Source organism: Rhamphochromis longiceps, linkage group LG3, assembly GCF_057381845.1.
Source record: "Rhamphochromis longiceps isolate RC_006_pf linkage group LG3, R_longiceps_female_GT1.1, whole genome shotgun sequence".
Classification (NCBI taxonomy): Eukaryota; Metazoa; Chordata; class Actinopteri; order Cichliformes; family Cichlidae; genus Rhamphochromis; species Rhamphochromis longiceps.
This window is the reverse complement of record NC_140559.1, coordinates 71,758,634-71,778,563: the sequence shown is the minus strand read 5'-3', so window position 1 is coordinate 71,778,563 and position 19,930 is coordinate 71,758,634. Positions and strand designations below refer to the sequence as shown.

General features: G+C 42.6%; 1 protein-coding gene and 1 long non-coding RNA gene across 2 annotated transcripts in view; one reads left to right on the top strand and one right to left on the bottom strand.

Moving 5' to 3' along the window:
• The first annotated feature begins 259 nt into the window (after positions 1–259).
• Positions 260–19,930, top strand: part of LOC146676653 (uncharacterized) — a 448,379-nt gene continuing 428,708 nt past the window's right edge. The window contains exon 1 of the long non-coding RNA XR_014910545.1: positions 260–5,896. This is a non-coding gene — a long non-coding RNA (uncharacterized LOC146676653). The remainder of the gene's footprint in view (positions 5,897–19,930) is intronic.
• On the bottom strand, positions 7,370–19,806 carry LOC146676673 (protein NLRC3-like). Its single transcript, XM_085400855.1, has 6 exons — positions 19,697–19,806; positions 16,485–16,604; positions 15,121–15,156; positions 10,968–11,203; positions 9,060–10,851; positions 7,370–7,550 (listed from the first exon to the last, which is right to left on the bottom strand). The coding sequence occupies exons 1-6, from the start codon at positions 19,804–19,806 to the stop codon at positions 7,370–7,372; spliced, it is 2,475 nt and encodes an 824-aa protein (XP_085256981.1).

Below are 19,930 nucleotides of genomic sequence, written 5' to 3'. Positions count from 1 at the left end.
CTGGTAAAACAGGTAAAGCGAAGCAGAGGAAGGAATTGCAGTTAGCAATTGCTAAGTTGTGGCTGGAGCAGGTTCAGAAGAGGAGAGAAGCAAGAATGTTAGCAGAAAGTAGAGCCAGAGAAGAGCGTGAGAGAGCAGAGGCTGAGTATGGAGAGACATTGGGAGAAGCATTGAGTCCAAGACAGACTGGGCAGGGTAGGAAACAGAAAGTAAAGTTAGTGAACACAAACGTTACAACTACATATCCATCCCTGACACAAAACAAACATATGGTGTTTCTGTAACAGAGTGTGAAGATGAAGAAAGTTTTTCTCCTGATCCAGTCCGTGAGTGTGTCTGACGTCATGGTGTGTGTGAAAGGTATCCAGCTGGGGCAGACGTGATTCTGCAGGTCACCTGCCCAGTGGACAAAAAGAAATAAAATAGTTGTGTGGATGAATGATAGCACGAAGAGTGTTTGGTGTTTCTAAGTCTGAAACAGCTGTAATGCTATTTTCTGTTTTGGAGAAAAGTACAGTTAAAGAAAAAAAAAAACAGAGAGAGATGTGTGTTGTTTTAAGCAGTGATGAGAATAATGAAAGTGTGATGAGAGAAGAACACAAAAACATACTGAAAATGCATTAACTATACTAACCCTACATGCATTTACACATAAATGATACTCATGAAGACCAGACAGCATCTTAAGCATGAGATTCTGTTTGTCATCTTGTCCAAGTCACTAGTAAGATGAAAGTGATACATAGACTAGTGGACTGAATATTATAGGAGGACAGATGGTTGCATCATAGAGGAGAGGTCTTAAATGAGTGAGCTGAGTGAGCTGATTGTGAGTTTCTGGTGTGTGAAGAAGTTTTACCATGGCACACATTTAGTTACATGAGAACTAAAACTTATTATGTGCTAAGACAACAGGGTTATGCTGTATGTTGTGTGTATGGCTGATTGGATGAATGTTTGAGATTAAACTGGCTGTTTGATTTGTCTTTTGTTATTTAAGTTGAGCCTGCCAATTGGGTTGTGACGATTTATCCCCCTGGCATGAAGAACACGTGTCATGACTTAAACAAGGCCTTTCTTTCCTTTGATTTCCTTTATTTTCTTTCTTTTATTTTGTTACTTTCATGGTGCACTGAAAGTTTTGTTTGATGATCTCTGTTTGAGCACGATCAGAATCGAAGCGTCGTCGAGAAAACTGTTGCAAAGTGAGCTTCTCCAAAATTAAAATGGGCTCAGGAGAAATCCACTTATTTGAGACAAGTTCCTGTCCAAAAGGATTCAGCGAGAAAATCCAGTCTAAATTATTTTTCTTTTTGAAATGACGTTGTTTTGCTGAGCGTGGAAACGGATGCGACGATAATTTCCACAATTAGCAAAAGAAGGAATCACTGAGTGAATGAGTAAGAGTTTTAAAATAAATGGGAAACTGACTGACTGACAAAAGCTGACAAGACTGACTGACTTAACACCATTGTGTGAAGTCAACCCCCACCTGACAAAGGTGTGGATGTGTCTCTGTGTGTGTCTCTGTTGCAGGAGCAGAAGGAGACCACAGGAGGAAACTTGGGTCACATGACTATGTGAACTCTGAAAATTTAACCTTTTTAGTTTAAATTCTATGTCTGTGAATTTACCATGTGTGTGTCATTCACTACCTTGTGTTGCTCACAGAGATTACTGTGAGAAAGTGTGTACACACCTGCGCAGCGCTAACATTTACATTTCTCTTTACAGCAGATGGTTAATCATGTGATTTGATCATGTGGTTTACAGCAGGACACAACTTAATGATGTTTCTCTACCACAGGATTACTGAGATTTTGTATGAAGAGAACTGTAGTTACAGGCTATATGTTGATGATGAAATTACACTGTGTTTTTGAGAGAATGTTACAGGGAAGAAATGAATGCAGTGTGAGACATACTGTGATGAGACCATTGTTACTTTTTCCACAGCGAGTGTTAACTTTATGACTTTTCACAGCTCCTCTGGAATCTGGATGGCCGACACCTGACAACCGGGATGAACCTTGTGTTTGGCTAATGTTGTTTTTCTTTAAGAGTGCTTGTAAAGGATTCAGCACAGACAGACGAGTGACAATTGAACAGATGTGCAGTGGTTACAGAATAGTTACATGGGGCCCATTATCTGACCACACTGTTGGGCTCATGGTGAGTAACAAACTTAAGGGACGTCACTGATTACAATGTGGAATGACGGTGAGATGTTAAATAATTTGGAACAAATTATGGGGAAAAGTAGGAGTTTAATGAGTTTAGAATAAACCTGCAATGATACTTGTCTCTGTGATGCTGAATACTTTATTACTCTTATGATCTATAGTTGGTTGCAAATGTGAAGTTGTTTTAATTTTAAGACTTTGTCTTCTAGGATACAGGAGCTGGGAGCTAAACAAGCTGAACATTTCAATGCTGACTAATGTTTTTACACAGGGTTACAGCTTGGAGTGAAGCTGCTCCAAGGGACAAACCTTGGAGATTGTTTTAGGGAGACTGTGCAACACTCTTGTACATGTCTCATTGGGGAGTTGACACATGGCGAAAGCCGTGTGGCGAGAGGAGTGTCATTTTTTAATTTGTAGATATCGTGAGGTGCCATGACGAGAAGGAGTGACTGAGAGGATCGTCCACAAGATGGAAGCTGAGGCCAGGAGAGAGTTTTCAGGAGGATCGGAGATCACCTTCAGCACAGAGAGCTGTGTTACTGGTCTTCCAAAGGATCGTCACGAGGAGACTTTGCACAGCAAATCTTAAATAAGATGAAAGAGTTTCGACGTTGACGTTAAGGAAGACAACTAAGCTGTTTGCGTGTCGAGGAGCCTGTGCCATCACCAGGGAAGTCTCAAATGTCCCAGGAATGGGTGGACCAAAGACCAGCTTTCCAGAGTCATTATTTTGTTTTAGGAGTTTTATTTTTCATTTTGTTAGACATGGCACACTTGAAAGTAAAAGAAGACCACTCTAATTTGTCATGTGTTGTCATATTTTGATATATTTGATTACTTTTCATTGGTTATATTATATCGGGTAAAAATCACCCGGCATTAGTGATCGTGTTACTATTTATAGCGATAGTGTTCTAGGGTTAAATCTTCAGCAGCGTTGGAAAATGGAACCTGAGGGAGCGTGCCAAGCTCCAGAAAGTGACAGCGCAGAGGAGGTCCAGCGATGGACTTGTGGTTCTGTGAACAGCACAAATGCCAGGTGACTGTAAAATAACTAACAGCACTTTTTCCACAAGTGAAGCCAGTAACTTACTATCCTAAAAGATTAGCTCTAGTTGCTCGTGCTTTACCTCCATGCGTGAGATCAGTATGTGCAGCAGTTTAAGCTGTACAATGTTTCAATAGTTTATTTCACCTTTTGACATTGTTAGTTCCACACGAGGTAGATGTCTACTACTGCAGACTAAACTTACATTTCTGACACCTACAAGACACTTGTCTTTAATGTTACTCTCACAACCACACATATTACCATAAAGTGGTGCACAATTCTGAATCTGTCCAACCCTTTTTGCCAACGGAGGAGGGCACTTCTCATGAGTGTAGAGAGCGCGAGGAGAAGAAGTGTAAGCTGAGGGATGACTTAATAGATGTGCCACTCGTTGAGGGAAAGGTTTGGTTTGCTGATGGTTTGAGTTTTACAACAGCAGAGGGACAGACTAGAACACGTTTTACTGTAGTAGACAGTGAGAGAGAGTTATCTATGTAGGACAACTAGCATGTTTCATATTTGCTTGAGCAGCAGAGATGCTAGCTTTAACGGAAGTGTGTAAAGCTGTAGAGAGACAATATACACTGATAGGCAGTATACATTTGCTACTGTACATTTCTTTGTAGTGCAGTGAGTGAGACGAGGTGTGACAACCTCTACAGGGAAACCTGCAGAACACACCAAACTCTTGCAAAATCTGCTGGAGGCAGTGTTATTAACCAGTAGAATTGCCGTTTGTAAATGTGCAGCACACATGTGAGGGAAAGATCCAGTTGCATTAGGGAAAGTTTTTGCAGATAAGATCACAAAAGAAGCAGCTGTAGTTAAACATGGTGTTAACCTTTTATCAGTACAGCATCAGCAGACATGCAGGCCCACTCACCTACAGCAGGAAAACAGTTGTGACTTACAGAGGGAGCAAGCTTGCAGGATGATGTTTTTTATCTGTGTGATAAACCAGTACTGCCTGATAATTTGTATAAGACTGCTGCTATTTTGAGCCATTGGCTTTGCCATGTCTCAAACAGGAGGGAAATGAGCAGTCGTTATACTCATTCTAGGATTATTAAATACTTTTTAAAAAAAAAAACTTTTGCAGGCAGAGAGAACTAATGGAATAGTAAAGTTAAGATTTAGGAAGACAGGCAGGACATGGTTAGACTGTATAGAATAAGTACATGAGGATTACTCCAACAGAGAATGGTCTGACTCTTTGAGATTACACATGTTAGAGCATTTAGAGTTCCAGTCTTCTGTAGTGATGATAGAAAAGCAGAAGAGAGAGCGTATTAGCAGATTAGATGCTTGAAAATGTTTAAAAGTAAAGTAGTCATGAGAACAAATGATCTGCCAGATGATTCTGTTTCTCCGCAGGAGCAGAGTCTGAAGTCTGGAGATTGGATGTTGATAAGGCCATGGAGAGGAAGTGCTGGTCCAGTCCATGGTGGGAAGGTCCATATCGGATGCTGCTGACGACGACCACAGCAGTGAAGATTGCTGGAAGGAACACTTGGATATATCAAGCGCACTGCAAGAAGGTGACACACATCCAGGCCAGCTCGGAGTAAGTGGCAGGAAGACCGGGAACAAAGGGGGGGGAAAGCCTCCAGGGCCCCTCGTCTCAATCCGGTGAAGAAACCAACTGAGCCACAGGTACTCATCAGAATGGCTGGGAATGTGCTGTGCATCTTCTTGTGCCTGTGGACCCTGAGTGGGATGACAGGGAGCGCACTGGAACAGAGCAAACCACACCCAGTACCAGCATGGGTTTTCAACAACTACTGGTGGCAGTTTAAGAACACAACCGCTCACATAAAGAATGAGACCAATGGTTATGCTTGTGATGCCACTGGCTACACATTCTTCTGGACTGTGGCCCTATAGCATCACTGAGAGCGAGGCAGTTTGTCTGGTTGCTTTAGCAACACATCCGGGAACACTGCCAACTTTTCAACTGCTCTGAACCTGAATGGAAGGTTGATTCACCAGTAGCTGGGAAGGTGAACTGCTCTGGTGAGACAGACCTGCTCGTCTGACTCAAAGAATATGACTTGCTGCAGGACATTGAACAGCTAAACGAACTGGAAACAGGCCAATTGCCTATGTGTATGAAGGACAATGGATTAGCCCAAGTTGGAGATCAACCATGGAACATGGCAACATCACCTATTCTTTTTGTCTTCTGCAAGAAGGATGTAAACAGAGAAGCCTTTTGTCTACATTACATCATGAACACTTGAGGTTTCGAGCCAAGAAGTTCAAAACAGCTTGATCCAATTTCCTTTACAAAGCTTTTTCTGTGGTGACAACAGGACAGGAGAAGAGTTGTAAATGCAGATAATTCACCAGTTGACTCTAACCCCCACAGGATGCCTACAGTGAAAATATTTGGGGGGTTGATAGGAGTCATAAAGAAGGGTGTTGACCAGGCTGCAGCTTTGAAGTTAGCTGAGAGCCATATGGACAAACAATAAAGTCAACTGATGCGTTTAAATACCTATGTCTGTATACAGTTGGATTGTAGTGACATATGATTTTTGAGAATGATGATTCTTCTTGTTTGACCTTTGACATTCAGTTGTTTACTTGAAGAAATACATAATGAATTGCACGACAGGAGTAGATCCGCCACAAGGCTGGATAGCTTGGTTACCGTCTGGTCCTTGGTGGCATCTTCTTTTGAAAAAATTAATTCCTGTTTTTGGACTGTTGATACTGATTTGCTTATGTATAGGATGTAGTTTACTGTGTATGAATGAAATCTATACTGACACTGTCCAAACAAAGGGTGCATAAGTTGAAATTTAAGAACAATGACAAAAAGGAGGGAAATGTTAAGTCTAATTGTTGAATGTTGCCATTGTGTTTCTTAAATTTGTACAGTCTTAGTTTAAGCAGTAGGATCAAAGCCATTCCTTTGATCCTGACCACCTCTCCAACCACTCTGTGCTGGGGGAGGTTTTATTGTAGATACATCCTATCTGAAAGATCTGTTTCTTTTGATGTAAACTTCCTGGGTTTATGACCCTTTGGTCAGCAGGAGGTAACACACACACACACACACACACACACTTACATACAGTGCCTTGTCTATGTAACCAAAGGGGGGTTGCAAGGGGAGGTGCTTTGTAAACTATTGTTTGAAGATTGTCAATAAAAGGCAGCGAGAGGAGGCCACCATTGGGGTCATTGTCGTGCTGGACACAGACGAGGCCTCCCTTGCGCAAGTAATGGATCGATCGACTGTCTTGTTTTCTTCATGATGAATAAGTCTCTAGAATTAGCGGGGCTTGTGGAAACACAGACCCAACAGTTACAGCCTTTCTCCCCTCTGCTGCCGAGGCTGTTAGTCTCTCCCAAACTCAGCTACAGGACTTCCAAATGAATGAAAGCAGCAGAAGTGGCTTTACAAATGAAAGAGGAAGAGGAGAAGAAGAGGAGAGGGAGGCCACCCTGACCATCACTCCAGCTGAAAACATCACACTTCCATTAAAGTTGGTGAGGAAATGTTGAGCAGGATGAGCTGCTGGCTAATCTGGAGGCTGTAGCAGCAGCTCACAGTCACAGTGGATTTCCACTCATGAAAAAGCTCTGGCTGCTTCATTTCTCATCTCATATCAGAGACTTTAATGCTTCACTGAAGCTGTACTGTGATGCTTCCATATCCCAGTGAGGCCTCCATAATGATTTCAGCTGTTCTGTACACACACTGTGTGCCCTGTATGGCTCAAAGTCTCTGCAGCCTGTTTTTATCTGCTATCATCAGATCTTCATCATCCTCATTCACATCCCTCACACACTCTACAGCCTCATCAGCACCGACTTCATCTTCACTGACTGATGGAGCACAACATGAACCTGTGGAGGCTGAAACACTGTCCTGTCAAACATCTCCCCGTCACCACTCCACTTCTGTCAGCCTTTAAATGAACCCTGCTCAAGTCTGTCACTTCTGTTTGGAGCCAAAAGGAAAAACTGTTGTTCAGTCGTTTGGAAAGACAACATTTCTGAAAGCACTCAAACTTCTTCACATTTGTCTTCAGACACATCCTGAACATTTAGGAACTAAAGAAAGTTTCAAACATCAAAGACATGAAATATAGAAAAACAACAACAGCCGCAGTCAGTGAACTCACCTCAGAGTCTCCAGTCGACAGTTTGGACTCTCCAGTCCAGCACACAGAAGCTTCACACCTGAATCCTGCAGCTTGTAGTTGTTACTCATGTCCAGCTCTGTCAGATGGGAGGGGTTGGACTTCAGAGCTGAGGCCACAACTTCACAGTGAGACTCTGAGAGTCCACAGTGAGTCAGTCTGTGATGATAGAAAATATAAAATGTGTTATTATAAAAGCAGAAAACCTGCATTATAAACACAGACTGAATGTATATGAAGACAAAACAGAGTGAGGTCATAATCTGATGAATCTGCTCTTCACATCTGTGCTTCAGCTCCTCTTACTGTGTTTGACATGACACAACGATTGAGTCTCTCTCAGACCTGCAGACTTTTAACGAGAATCTTTGTTTGGCTTTAATCTGCAGATGAAGGAGGAAGATGGTGTCACATTTAGGCTTCCATAATGTCCACAGTCTGTCACTGAGATCTGATCCAGAGTCAGAGTGAAGACACACATTTGGACTGTTTCCTGTTTTGACTCCAGAACATTTTGAATGAGTTCAGCTCAGTGAAGAGTTCCAGCTGGAAAGATGATCTCTGTTTGCTACCTGCTGTCAGGTACGACTGTTCACGTCCACACGCAGGAAAAACCTGCTGACTGTTACCAAACAGAGCAGAAATCTCATCACTGGACAATAATGGTGAATGAACTCAGAGCTGCTGATATCAGATCTGATTTCAGGGGAACTAAACACAGAAATGATTGGCTCATTTTAGCTTTCTGAGCCATTATCTGCTGGTGTGTCGCTAGTTGGCAGAAAATGATTTGTATTCCTGTTCAGGGCTTCAGTGTTTATGAGTCCAGATCCAGGTGACAGCAAGTCAAAATGATGTTACCTGTCTGTGTCCAGCAGCAGCCTGTATTCACTTTGAATATTGTTATAACCTGACATGGATCAGTTTGTCTTTGATTGGTTTGTAAATGTCACTGTTTCCATTGGACCTGAGTGACGTACAAAGACAGAGAGGGAGAGAAAGGAGAGAGAGGAAGGAGACAGCAAAGAGAGAGCAAACACAAACAGGTGAGAGTGGACAGGTGACCAAGGTCAGCAACCAATCAGAGAGCTTCTGTTTGACCCACAGTCACTGATGATGACTGCACATAACCAAGCAGTGTGTTACTCTGATATCAAATATGGATCCTGCTCTTATAATAATGATCATCAGATGATATTATTGTGTTATTTTGTAGCTGAATACGATGTTTGTGTGATTATCAGTGAAAGAAGCAGTGAGGAGGATGGAGAGAGAGAGAGGACAGAGGGTGAAGTTAGAAACACTAAAAGGATTTTTCATGGATTTCATGGATGATTTGATGATTTCCAGCAGGACACTTAAACATGTCAGTGGACGTCCTAAAGAACATATTCACTGATATGAAACGTGTCATTGAACAGGATTAATATCAGTGGAAACATGGTGGAAACAGCTGTGACTGCATGGATGTGACACACTTCAAATCTGTTCTCCACTCTTGGATTTGGGATCCATGGAGCTGCTGCTGAGTCTGTACAATAAAGGAATGGTGTGGAAGGTTGCAGCGTACGGACACAAACACTTTGTGGTTACAATCTGATTTTATTTTCAAAATTAAACTACTAACCTACACTGATCAATGATGTTAATGATCACATCTGGACTCACCGAGCCTTTCTGCAGGTCCTCACAGCTGGAATCAGTCTCTGTTGTCCCTGCTCTGATGTTTTGTACTTCTGCAGGTCCAACTCATCCAGAACCTCCTCTGACATCTGCAGCATGAAGGCCAGAGCTGAGCACTGGATCTCAGAGAGTTCCTTCTCTGATCTGTTCTCTGACTTCAGGAACTCTTGGATCTCCTGATGTACTGAGAGGTCGTTCATCTCCATCAGACAGTGGAAGATGTTGATGCTTCTGTCAGGAGAGATTTCATCACTGTTCATCTCCTTCAGGTTGTTGATGACTCTCTGGATGGTTCCTGGACTGATCTCTGTCTGACCCAGCAGACCTACTAAGAGTCTCTGGTTGGACTCCAGACAGAGGCCATGAAGGAAGCGAACAAACAGGTCCAGGTGGCCATTTTCACTCTGGAGGGATTTATACATGGCTCTGCTCAGGAAATCATCCAGAGAGGACTTGTTGTATTTTTTTCCCAAAAAGTTCTTCAGCACCTTTGTCTTCCTGTTGGTGTGACAGTGGAACATGTAGACAGCAGCCAGAAACTCCTGAATGCTCAGATGAACAAAGCAGTAGACTGGTTTCTGGAAGATCACACACTCTCTTTTGAAGATCTCTGTACAAACTCCTGAGTACACCGAGGCCTCTGTCACATCCAGACCACACTGCTCCAGGTCTTCTTGGTAGAACATGATGTTTCCTTTCTCCAGATGTTCAAACGCCAGCCTCCCCAGCTTCAGAAGAACTTCCCTGTCAGCCTCCGTCAGCTCCTGTGGACTCGTCTCACGTCCCTCATGGTACTTGTTCTTCTTCCTCTTTGTCTGAACCAGCAGGAAGTGTGAGTACATGTCAGTCAGGGTCTTGGGCAGCTCTCCTCTCTGCTCTGTAGTCAACATGTGCTCCAGAACTGTAGCAGTGATCCAGCAGAAGACTGGGATACTACACATGATGTGGAGGCTCCTGGATGTCTTCATGTGGGAGATGATTCTGCTGGACAGCTCTTCATCACTGAATCTCCTCCTGAAGTACTCCTCCTTCTGGGCGTCAGTGAAGCCTCGTACTTCTGTTAGCCTGTCAACACGTGTAGGAGGGATCTGATTGGCTGCTGCGGGTCGGGAAGTTATCCAGACGAGAGCCAAGGGAAGCAGATTCCCCTGGATGAGGTTTGTCAGCAGCTGGCTGACTGATGACTTCTGTGTGACATCAGAGAGCAGCTTCCTGTTGGTGAAATCCAATGAAAGTCTGCTTTCATCCAGGCCGTCAAAGATGAACAAAAGCTGAGAGACAGCCAGCTTCTCTGCTGTGACCTTCTGTAATGTTGGATGGAAAACATGGAGCAGCTCCAGAAGACTGTACTGCTCATCTCTGATCAGGTTCAGCTCCCTGAATGAAAGCAGAACCACCACACTGACATGTTGGTTCTCCAAGCCCTCTGCCCAGTCCAGAGTGAACTTCTGCACTGAGAAGGTTTTTCCAACACCAGCCACGCCGTTGGTCAGAACCACTCTGATGGGTCTCTGTTGGTCAGGTAAGGCTTTAAAGATGTCCTGGCACCTGATTGGAGCGTCATGGAGGGCGTCCATCTTGGAAGCTGTCTCCAGCTGCCTCACCTCATGTTGGGTATGAACCTCTTCACTCTGTCCCTCTGTGATGTAGAGCTCAGTGTAGATCCTGTTGAGGAGGGTTCTACTTCCTGTTTCATCACTTCCTTCAGTCACACGTTCACATCTCCTCCTCAGACTGATCTTATGTTCATCTAAAACCTCCTGCAGACCAACATCTGCTGAAAGAAAGAAAAACAATGAGACTAAAGAGAAAGAAAACTCTTCAATGTCTGAACAACACAAGAAGTCCAGTTTTCAGAAATGAGTCCATCAGCAGACAGATGTTCAGTCTTACTTTGTACACAGCTGCTCTGACTGGCTGTCTGCAGTCCAGCTCTGCTTCTGGATCTTTCTCCACACTGGGGACAGGAGGAGTCTCCTGATGAAGCAGACTGGTCCCAGTATGAGGAGATGCACTGTCTGCAGAACCAGTGTCCACAGCTGGTAGAGACTGGATCCTTCAGGACCTCCTGACACAAAGCACAGCAGGACAGCTGCTCCTCATCACAAACACCACTCCTCTTCCTCTCTCTGTGAACACATTTCTTTATCACTAAAACATTTACTGTCAGTGAAAAACATCCAGATGTGACCAAACTGCAGTTCCTCACAGTTCCTTTGATTTCATCAACACTAATGAGCTGCTCTTCCTGTCTGCCTGTCTCATTAAACACTGAGTGATGAATACAAACTCAACACTTCCTGCAGACTTCCTGACTTCACAATAAAAGCTTTCCATCAGAGAGACAGTTATGACTTTCACTGTTTTACAGCCGCTGTGTGCAGATTATCTGGGTCAGTTCACTCTGAAGCAGCTTAGAAGTGTCCGTGTAGAGCCGTGGTCTGACACACAGAGACTTCTGATTTTCTCTGTTTAAACAAACATGATGAAGATGAGCAGGTTTCTCTTCTAGTATAAACTCTGTGTCTCTGGCTCATGATGGCTTTTCAGGTTTTATGTTTTGCTCTCTCCTGCTAGCGTTTTGCCTGCCTGGGTGGAGATTGTAATGGCCTCTCGCTCTTGGTCCACACAGTTATGATGATTACACCACCTGTTGCTGATTCACCTGGGCTTACCGGTAACCATTTAACGCTGCGGCATGGAGCAGTTCGTCGCTGGGACATTGACCCTCCTGTGTTCATGATCTCAGCTCCTTGCTAAGAAATCTCTCTTTTAATTCACCAGTTGGGTTAACTTTGTGTATACTTTGAGTAAATATTTCCCCGGACCTGGTTACAGACGCTTACCTGTGATTCCTGTGTGTGGCTGTGTGAGTGGAGAGCAGGACAAGAGTGTCTGAAGAGGAGTGAGTGTGGACTCCCTTCCCTCTTTTCCCTGGAGCCCTGGACCCCCTCCCCAACTCACTGTACATATATAGAGCACTGTGGTTCACCCCTTTGGTAAATAAACTGTCACCTTTTTGTTTGTCAGAACTCAGTCTGTGCTTGAGTTCCTCTGTTAGCCATGACATTTTGTTGGTTCTCTCTCTTCAGGTCCCTGTAAGTGTTTGATCTAAAACATTATATTTATTCTGCTTTGATTGTTTTGTGTGCTGAGGGACATTGTTGCATGATCCACTTTTTCTTATCACTCAAATATCCTGATACTTTCAGAAAGTTGGAGAGCTCTCCTGGCTTGCTTAGTCTTTGCTCTGTACTGCAGTACTTGCATTGGTCTCACTGGACAAGTCTGCATGTGAATCTACAACTGATCTGACATTGTGGCACAAACACAGTAAACAAACTCTACGAGCACCTTGTTTCATGTGCAGTGGCTTTCTTCTCATTCTGTTACTGAACACTGTATGAAAAGCCTCTCACTGCCAGCATCCTTCCAGCCCCACGACAACAAGACCAACTCACATCTTCACAACACCAAGAATTTTTCCCCTTTTCTTTGGAGAAACTGAGAAGCCAATAGGATTGTAGCTCAAACTTGCCCACAGTCCTGCTTCATCACTGCTCACTCCTACCTGTGTTGGTGCTCAGTGGACAGTCATTAGGGTTGCCAACTCCCTGAAAAATAAATAAGGGACACCTCGTGGCCAGGGCCGGGCAACCTAGTTGTCTTCACCCTTCCCAGTGTGGTGAATTTTTTAGCTCTTTTTTGTGTGTGTGAAATTATTTTTTAACCATTTGACTTGAATTTGATTTAAGGAGATGCATATTCTATTCTTTGTGATATGACCATATGGGAAACAAATGATCCTTTAGCCATTTATTTTTAGCTCAAAATGACAACATTAACACAGTAAAACAGGTCTCTTTCTTAAACAGAAGCCTGTCATGCTTAACTTTTGAGAATAAAAGTAAATCTTTCTTTAAAAGAACTCTGTCCTGCTTAACTTAAAATTATATAAATTAATAGAAAGCAATAGAACGAAAAATATTCTTGTAACAGTGCACATATAGTGCATTTAGTGCAATTGGCTTCAGCTGAGGTATTATTTCAGCTTTTCTAATGCTAATCAGCTGCTCCTGTTTGTAAACCCTCTTGTTCCCATGATTACGCATCATAACTCATCATCATTATTCATCTATGTATTACTTTTATGTATTAGTCATCTATTTGTTGTAATCATCTATCCTTGCAGTTGTTTATTACACAAAATAAATTATATTATCACACTTCTGGCCATATAGCGCTGATATTCACTGCACATGCCCATATTAACCTTAACCAGAGGGTTTAAAAAACAAACCAGTGTCTACATACCATATCTGCTTCTGCCGTGGCCTGGTGGACAACAAATTGGTTAAGGGTTCCCCGAGCTTTCACGCCCCTCATGTTCTTCATGTGCCCACCATTAGAAGCATGCCTATGGAAAAAGTGCGCCGGCACACAGTGCAGTGCGCTTTATATGTGTTATCGTGCACTTTTCCAGCCAGGTGTTTTCCTTTTCCCATTCCTCCCTGTACTTTTGCAGCCTTTTTTTCTTTCTCTGAGCGAACAAACATTGCTGCTCTGATGCTGGGCTTACACGGTGCGATTTTTGGCCCATTTTGAGATGATTTTTGAGTCATGCGACCGATTTGGCGATCGGCCCAATTTTGGCCTTCATCGTGCGTCGTGTAGTATACGTGGGGTAACGAGAAGCGATTAACACCTCACGACCAGCTCCCGATCATCAATCGCTCGTGAGCGTGTCACCACAGCCGTTCACACTGCTCACGCGCAAACACGTAAACGTTGGTGAAAAAGACGGAGCAGCACGGCTGTGCAGCGTGTGATCTGGACACAAGTGATGGAGGCACAACTGTAGAACTTTGGAAAGCTCATCAGAGCCTTTTCGATGTGGCATCACAAAATTATCACGACCACAACAACCGTGAAAATAGTTGGATTTACACTGCTGCTCAATCACAGCTGCCTGATCAATGTTTTTCATTAGCAATTTAACAAAGTTGATGGTGGTGGTGTGTCTGTGTGAGTGAAAGACAGAGAGAGCGACAGATTTTCTGTTATAACCTTCATTTTATGGAGGCACAGTGTGAGCACTCAGGTCGCATCAGAGCATCGGGCGGTATAGTGTGAGACCTGCATCGTGACCTACCAACTGCGAGTCAATCGTGCAGTTTGAGCAGGAGCTGAATAACGTGACTGAAAAAAATCGCACAGTGTCTGCCCAGCTTTAGGTGTACTGTCGTCCGAGACTTGCACCGCAGTGTCAGCGTTTGTTTCCCTGTTGGCCATGCTTCTTGTTGTGGTCATCTGTTGTCTTCCGGTATTTTCTCCGCAAGCGACCTTTCCTCGACCAATGAGATGAGCGGTAATCTGAATTGTCATAAGTGTGCTGTCAGCTCATTGGTCACAAAGCAGGAGAGGGGCTGGGAATTATGTTTTCAAACAAAGCGTTAATTCCATAAACATTTATAGACCACTTTTGATTCTCACTGTATTACGGGACAAAGTGCGTCCCTTATTAGCTCAATACGGGACAAAGTGCGTCCCTTATTAGCTCAATACAGGACGTGTGCTTTTGTTTCTAAATACGGGACGATTCCGTTTTTTAAGGGACGGTTGGCAACCCTAACAGTCATAGCCTGCTGCTAGCATGAATGCTAAACGTACTGCTGTGGATGATCAGCAGAAAAAGATGTGGTCAGTTTGACTGTTTGCTGTATTTAAAGTGTTTTTCTCAGTTCGTCTGTATTCAAAGTGCATTCGGGGCTTTAGCTGACAGCTCTTTGTGCTAACAAACTAAACTCTCTTAGTTTAAGCCAGCAGACTTTACCAAACACAAAGCCTGCTGCTGCCTCCATGGGTTAGCTTGTGTGACTGGTGTTTACACCAATGAAATCTAAATCACACTAATGTGTCCTCCAAGGTGTTTGGTGGGAGCACTGAGTGAAACATAAGAGCTCTGGTTAAGCCTCATCAGCTGGATAGGCTGTCCACCCTAGTCCAGGCTTTAACTCAAATCTCTGATTGGCTTTCTAACAATTACCTTGTTAGAACAAGACAGAGACCATGATCATAGCTCCTCCTGATCTATATTCTAAAATCAGTCAAGTTGTTGCCCCTTTCTGTTCTTCTGCTGAGCCAAATATTCGAAATCTTGGAATAATATTTGACTCTTCTTTGGGCCTTGACTCACATGTAAAGTCTATGTCTCGTTCCTGTTTCTTTCATTTAAGGAATATTTCTAAACTGCGACATATGGTCTCCTTAGCTGAACTGGAAAAAATTGTCCATGGATTTGTGTCATCGCGTTTAGATTATTGTAATTCCCTGTTTACCAGCTTGGATAAATCATCTCTTTCTCGCCTCCAAGCTGTACAAAACGCAGCAGCCAGACTACTAACTCGCTCTACCCAGCGAGCTCACATCACTCCTATTTTATGTTCTTTACATTGGCTCCCAATAGATTTTAGAATTCGTTTTAAATGATTGTTTTAACGTACAGAGCACTAAATGGCCCCAGATTATTTATCCAAGCTTCTCACTAAATACACTGCTGCTCGCTGTCTCCGCTCACAGACTCAGAGTTTGTTGGTTGCTCCCAGAACACGTCTGAAGACGAAAGGGGGCGGAGCCTTTCAGTCTGTGGCACCAAGGCTGTGGAATAGTCTACCTCTACAACTACGTTTGGTTGACTCTGTGGGATCCTTTAAAAAACAGTTAAAAACTTTACTGTTTAAACAAGCTTTCTGTTGACCAATGCTGTTTACATTGTTATATTTTTAATTCACATTTAAACTCTATATTGTGTATATTGTGCATTTTGCTATTTATCGTACTGTTTATTTTAATCTCTGTGTGCAGCACTTTGTGACTACCTGTCTATGAAAAGCGCTTAATAAATAAACTTTACTTACTTACTTACTAAAATAACAAACAGGGCTGTGAGAGCAACTGAAGTGATAAAAATACTGTTTGAAGATAAAAACACTTTGATGTTCTCTCGTCACCTAACAAACTCCAAACCCTGTGAACTATTTTAGCTTTAATAACTGTGGATTCAGGTATCCTGAACCCATCTTTGGACATTTGTAATTAAATATTTTAAAACTCAATCAAAGACTCCTGATGTGGCTGTTTGGAGAAGGAAAAGAGGGACAAAGTGCAGCGTCGAGCTGAGGCTTCATTCACTGCAAACCTACAGTTGTGTTTCCTTATTTCTGCTGTTTGCATGTTCACAGCTGAAATAAAGCTGCCTCTTTGACTTCATCCTGTTGTGTTTGGGTCCAATCCTGCCTGCCACACAGCGCTACAGGACAAAGTCTAAGATTTTTATCTTTTTAATGAATCTTTGGTCATATTTATCCAGGAAAACACAAACATGTAAAGGAGTCATCACAGGTCTCTGACCTCACTGGTCCAGGTTCAGCACTGAAGTGTGGAGGTTGACCTTTGGACCCATCACTCCTCACAGACGGACAGCTGGATCCTGCAGACTGTGACCTCTGACCTCTGCAGACACAAACATGTTTTATTCAATGATCAATTCTCTGATAAAGTGATTGAAGCAGCTGTGATCACACAGACTGCAGATAATGCAGCTGTTTCCTGTCAGTAACAGTCCTCTTAGATTAGAGTTCAGCTTTTTACAGGAAAACAAATGTCCCTGAATGCAACAGTGAGACACAGTGTGCCTGTGTGGCTGTGATAGCTGCCGTTAGGAGCGCTCATGTGTTTGCAGTTAGACGAGGAGATGTTACCATCATGGACACGTTAACAAATCCTGCAGCATCACGTGGCACAAACACTTTGTGTTCCTGTCATCTGCAAGCAACAGGAAGTTCATTAATAAAGGCGGGATGGAGACGCGACTGTGATGGTTCTCCTTCATCCAGCTGTTACACACATCTGGGCTCACACGACGAGCCTTTGTCTAATACAGCAGCTGCTCTCTGAACACTTTTCTGAAGAGGAGCTGCACAAACCTTTGTTTGCTTTCTAGAGCAGCGTATCAAAGTCAAACTACCCACTGCTAGCAGCTGTTTCTATCATAGTTTAGGATCCAGATGTGTGAGGTCTAGATTTACACCTCTGATTAAAATACATAGTTAAAAACAGCCAATTGAGTCCAAATGTGTCTTAAACCAGATAAACTGACAGTTACAGCTGAGCCTGTGTGTCCTTGGAGACACTGCTCTGCTACAGAGATGCATTTTAGAAACCAGGAAACATCAAAATCATTTAAATCAGAGAGTTCTTGTTACTAACAGCTCACCTCTCTGCAGCAGAGACTTTAAAATCAATGATAAAATCTTACGCCTAAATTAACTTTACTGTTAACGAGTTTTCATGTTTCTGTAATCCACCAGTGTGCTCATGCTTTTTTAATTGAAAACATATTTTTAATGATCAAATATAATTATGTTTGTTATTTGTGGATTTTAAATGTCCTTGACAGAGACAGATGATGATCATTATCCTGCACTGTGGTCTCAGGTTTGGTCGAGCTAGCACAAAGAATGGCTATGTTGAACTTCCTCCTGGGATCTACACTAAGAAGTGAGTCCAACATTAGCAGGGTCTCTTTCCTTTATCTGGATTCACTTTAGCATTCACAGTCACGTGAAGCTTGTTATTAACTCGATAAGTCAACCCAGGCTTTCAGCTGAGCGCTCACATGAAACACATGGTGTTGGCAGCATCTGATCAATCATATTCATGGAGACGTGTATCAGCAACAGAGCAGCTGAGTTTGCAGAAGGAAGTCAAACTAAACCATAGGCTATACCACCTGAAACACCTGAGTGGAAGCTCCTCCCTACACTGTGTTTGAAGCAAAGCACAAAGGAGACACCTGCTGGAGCAGCTGGAGTCCTACAGACACTCAGCCTTTTCACTACACAAACACCTCCTACAACATCCACTCTTTCCACTCTGACTGCTGTGTTTGTGGAAACACTCCAACACACACCGCTTCACATACCAACATAGAAATGTGTGAAAAAGAGCTGAGCTGATATTAAACATGAGGATTTATTCAAAAATACAGAGTCAGGAACAACATCTAGACACACATTACCTCTCAGCAGCAGAAGAACAGCCTTTAAAGTTTGCACCAACACCCTTCGACACGTTGCTCTTTAAGGAAACACAGGTTCAGGTCCAGGAGATTCTGGCCTCTTATTGATCCTAAAAGAAAAACAATTGTCGCGTATTATTGAGGATGAGAACAAAACAACGAAGGTCCAGAAGAATTAGGTCAAACGATGATTTTAATGAACACATGCGTAGGGAGATGAACACCGTTACACAATCAGCGTCGATCTCCGCCCAAAAGCACACAAGCAGTTGCTTTTATAACATCAGGGTATTATTACGCACCCTCTTGCGTCAGAACAGATACTTGCATGAGTTAAAAACACAAATGTTCTGTTGACAACTTTTGACACAGTTTGAAAAGAACATCGTCTCCGTCTCCACGCCAGGTGCTTCCTGTAGCTCGTCTTGCTTTCACTTATCCCTGGAACATCAGACGCACGTCCTGCAACAAACTATCACTTATGCAGGCACAAAATGCAGTTACAAGCAAAATATGTCTGAACTCTAACCTAGAATATAAGTCTACCTACGGTGTGTGTGTGTGTGGATGTCTCGACCTCAGTTGCACTCTGTCTCACCTCTCGCCTACTAAAGCTCACACCCAGACTCTCATATGTGTAACAATTTAACTGAAACTATATGTGTAATATATTGAATAAATGCTTTAATCAAATGCCACTACTCAAAGCTCAATAAAAAGGATATAAACGAATAAAAGATAATAATGAATACTTGTATCATGTGTGTTTTGTAAGCGTGTAGGCAATCCTTCCATACCTCTAAGTCACTTTGCACAATAGATCGGCATCGCGACATCGCGCCAGACGAAGCTTCTGACCATCAATTATCAGACTGAGCTTAAACTCTTTAAAAGCACAAACTGCAAGATGTGTATAAAAATAGTTATAACTGCACCTGGAATAAAGGTTAATATAGGATTATGATAACACCTGTAAAACAAGTTTTAACGTAATACCAACAGCATCAATAAATGCTTTGATGAAATGATGATTAATGCAATGGTAATGATAATGGTTATGACAGTAACAGTAACATATCTCCCTGATCTCCACACAATAAATGTAACAGCTTCATGAGATAGGAAGGAAAAAATGGAAATGTTAAATTAAAGACATGATGAACAATCTGAAACTCATAAAAATAATGTACTTACTCTTTGTCACATAACAGTCTTTTGTTAAAGTTTTCAATAATACCCTTTGACATGTTGCTCTTTAAAACACACTTTTACTCCCTGACCTTTGACCCAGTGTGACATGTTGACTCACTACCTCAGACAGCTTAAAATAGTCTTTTTGTTTTTTGGTGCTGCCTAAAAGAACCGTAAATATCTGTCCTATATACAGTTATGTTCATATATTTTTGTGCTACATCAGGAAACTCAAAAACATAGTTTGTAATATTTTAATCCTTATTTTTAAAACTGTTTTTGTCATTTTTCTTCTCCCATTGCATCAAAAATCATTATTTACACTGAATAAATGAGTCAGCAGCTCTCTTACATTCTTGCTGCAGGTTCATTACTGAAGTCTGGAGGTTGTTCTTTGGACCGGTCACTCCTCACAGACACACAGCTGGATGCTGCAGATCCTGCTCCATCCTCTTCCTCCATCTTCTTGATGTCAGGGTGGAGTTAGTCTGAGAGGCAAACACACACACTCAGAGGTGCTGTTGTACTGGAAGCATCACACTGACGGGTTTCTAAAGTTCTCATTGATCATTTCATGGAGTTTCTG

Coding starts and splice junctions, on each gene's coding strand:
- LOC146676673 (XM_085400855.1), bottom strand. CDS start 19,806: ATGGAGGAAGAGGATGGAGCAGGATCTGCAGCATCCAGCTGTGTGTCT. Junction 11,204..15,120: donor CTCTGTCTTGTTCTAACAAG/GTAATTGTTAGA, acceptor ATGTGTTCACAG/AGAGAGGAAGAGGAGTGGTG. Junction 7,551..9,059: donor AGGACCTGCAGAAAGGCTCG/GTGAGTCCAGAT, acceptor CTATCATCACAG/ACTGACTCACTGTGGACTCT.